Source organism: Acanthisitta chloris, unplaced genomic scaffold (assembly GCF_000695815.1).
Source record: "Acanthisitta chloris isolate BGI_N310 unplaced genomic scaffold, ASM69581v1 scaffold12283, whole genome shotgun sequence".
NCBI lineage: Eukaryota > Metazoa > Chordata > Aves > Passeriformes > Acanthisittidae > Acanthisitta > Acanthisitta chloris.
Genome location: NW_008665449.1, coordinates 8,268 through 10,763, shown reverse-complemented (window position 1 = coordinate 10,763; position 2,496 = coordinate 8,268). Strand labels below are relative to the sequence as shown.

The 2,496-nt window shown below is 48.0% G+C and overlaps 1 protein-coding gene across 1 annotated transcript in view; it reads right to left on the bottom strand.

Annotated features, from left to right (window-relative positions):
- Positions 1-1,236: 1,236 nt before the first annotated feature.
- UBE2Z (ubiquitin-conjugating enzyme E2Z) overlaps positions 1,237-2,496 on the bottom strand; it is a 7,789-nt gene continuing 6,529 nt past the window's right edge. Inside the window, exon 6 of the mRNA XM_009071763.1 lies at positions 1,237-1,503. Coding sequence (XP_009070011.1) covers positions 1,333-1,503 — 171 coding nt within the window. The 3' untranslated portion in view covers positions 1,237-1,332. The remainder of the gene's footprint in view (positions 1,504-2,496) is intronic.

Sequence of the window (2,496 nt, the reverse complement as noted above, 5' to 3'; positions counted from 1 at the left end):
GAATCTGAACCAGAGCCAAACTGGTGGGAAGGTGTCTAAGGAAACTGGGAGAGGGCCCAGACCAATGTGCAACTTTGGGCTTAGCTTTCTAGCAAAGCTCCTGTCAAAATAACTAAAAAGGGAAAAAAAAAAAAAAAGAAAAAGATGAATCTCTTTATCAACAAAATTCCAATCAATCCTCACCAGGCTCAGTCACCTGGAGACAGTGGGTTTATCACCTTCACCCACAGCATCTTTTTGTTGGGATGGCACAACCTCTCCAGGGTGGCCTTGACTCCCAGGAAAAACCTGCTCACATCCACTTTAATGTTACATCTGACAAAACTCAGCCAAGTTTGGCAAAGGAATTTATCCCTAAGAAGGGGTTACACCTCCAAGAACTTCCCCCTCCTCCAGGAATTGTCTTTTATTCCTGTCTTTCCACCTGATGGATCAAGGTAGCAGCAGGGAGTGAGGTGGCAGCAGGAAGACAGGAGGGAAATAAAGTGTGAAAAGCAGAGAAGTTGAGGTGAGGGAACAAAGCAGCTCTGTCAGAGCAGCTGGAATAAAACACTTCTAGGTGGCTAAAGTCAAATCAACACCTTAAAAAAAATTAATAATAATAATACACAAACTAGACTCAATTTTAAGTGCTCCTCCCACCTCTGCCCAAGGGTTCTCTCCCCCTTCCCTTCCCCAGCACGGACACACCTGCACTCCATAGATTCTTGCAAGTTGCCACTTTCCATCTGCCTCTTTGTGCCTCAAGTCTCAGTGAGCAAAACCACCTAGTAAAGCTTTCAGAAAGGAGCCCAAATTCCACCACTGCTCTTTTTTATCTTTGGTCTGCCTAGAACAGTGTCTAGAAGAAAAGACATCAGGTAGCTGAGAGGCTCCAGCTGGCCCAGCTTTCACCTGGCCACACACTGCCCTGTCACAGCCACAGCTCCACCTTCAGCACTGCCCAGGGAAGGGCTCAGTGTGTAGGAACAGAAAAGCTGTCAAGGATTCTCAGTCTAATCTCATTCTTTAATCAAATGGAGAAAAAAAAAAAAAAAAAAAAAAAAGAGCAAAAAGAAACCCAAACAACCAGTGTAGGTGTTTCCAAACCACAACCTGATGCCACATGCTCTGGCTCTGAGCACAGGAAGTACCTTGGACAAGTGGCCTGGCACAAGCTTGGCTTTGTCTAGTGTGGAGTCTCCTCATTCCCAGTTATCCACCAGAGCAGTGAGGGCAGGAGGCAGGAGATATCCCACAGTTTTCCCTGCTCTGGCATTGGTTTGCTTGGTGAGTCTCTCAGGGGTTCTCTGTGCAGCCAGAACATCCCCATGGCTTGGCCTCTCTGTGGCTCTAAGCTTTGGAGCAGCCCTGAGTGTCTGTCTCTGTCTCAGAGGAGCTGCTCTCAGAGTCTATCTCTGTGCTCTCCTGTTGGTGTTTCTCCTGCACCTTCTGTCGAATCCCTTGCAAACGCACCAGGAGAGATTGATAGTCAAAGTGGCCTCGTTTCTCCCCAAAAGGATCCTGAAAGAGAACCAGAAATAAGCACACACATTTAGCTTTCAGGCCAGAGGTAGAAGGAAAAAAAAGCTGGGGAATAATTGGGGATAAATGGGCAAAGACTTCAGGGTTAAATCCCAACTCAAGGTGGAGAGGCTGCTTAGCTTCCCCTGGTGTGGCAGAGGTTGAGGATCATTCCTCTTTGGGAAGTATTCCAAACCCAAACTTCAAACCAGGTGAAAAGCTGAGCAGACCCAGGTGGGATCTGAGCAGACCCAGGTGGGATCTGAGCAGACCCAGAGTAGGTTTGGGTACACACAGGGTGAGTTTGGGCAGACCCAGGGTGGATTTTGGGCACACACAAGTTGAATTTCAACTATCACCTTTGAGCAAGTAAATTATTCCACAGATTTGGGCTCAGGGTCACTCCAAGGATGACATTACAAACCAAACTCCCTCAAATGCAGAGGCCAAAGCCTTCCCCACACTCGAAATTCATGCTCCAAACCTCTCCAAGGGAAAGCATCACTGTTCCCACCTCAAACCAAGGCCTCAGCTGAGCTGTAGCCAAGTCAGAGGCACAAAGGCTTTGAAGATTATTTAACACTTGCTGCTTTTATCCCCACCCCAGGTCACAGACACCTTGCCAGGGCTGCATGAGGTGCTGGTGGAGTTTGGGCTGTCCTATCTGATGGGAATCTTTGGTACAAGCCAACGTGTGGCCCCAGAGTTAATAACACAGCACATCTGGCAAAGACTCAAGTGCTACTGAGCCTAGGGTGACTTCATTTCACACACTAATGAAACAGTGATACCATCTCTGCAGCACCTTGTTTTCAGCCTTCCTGTGCTGCTGTTTACCAGGAGCAGAAAATCAGGCACAGCACCATCACCTCTGGGAACTGAGCACAGCTCAGTGATCCTCAGAAACACTGAGAGAGCAATTGAGCTGTGGTTCCTCGAGGAGAAACAAGAGTGAGCCACACCTGCCAGTGCTCTAGTGTCACCACACCTTCA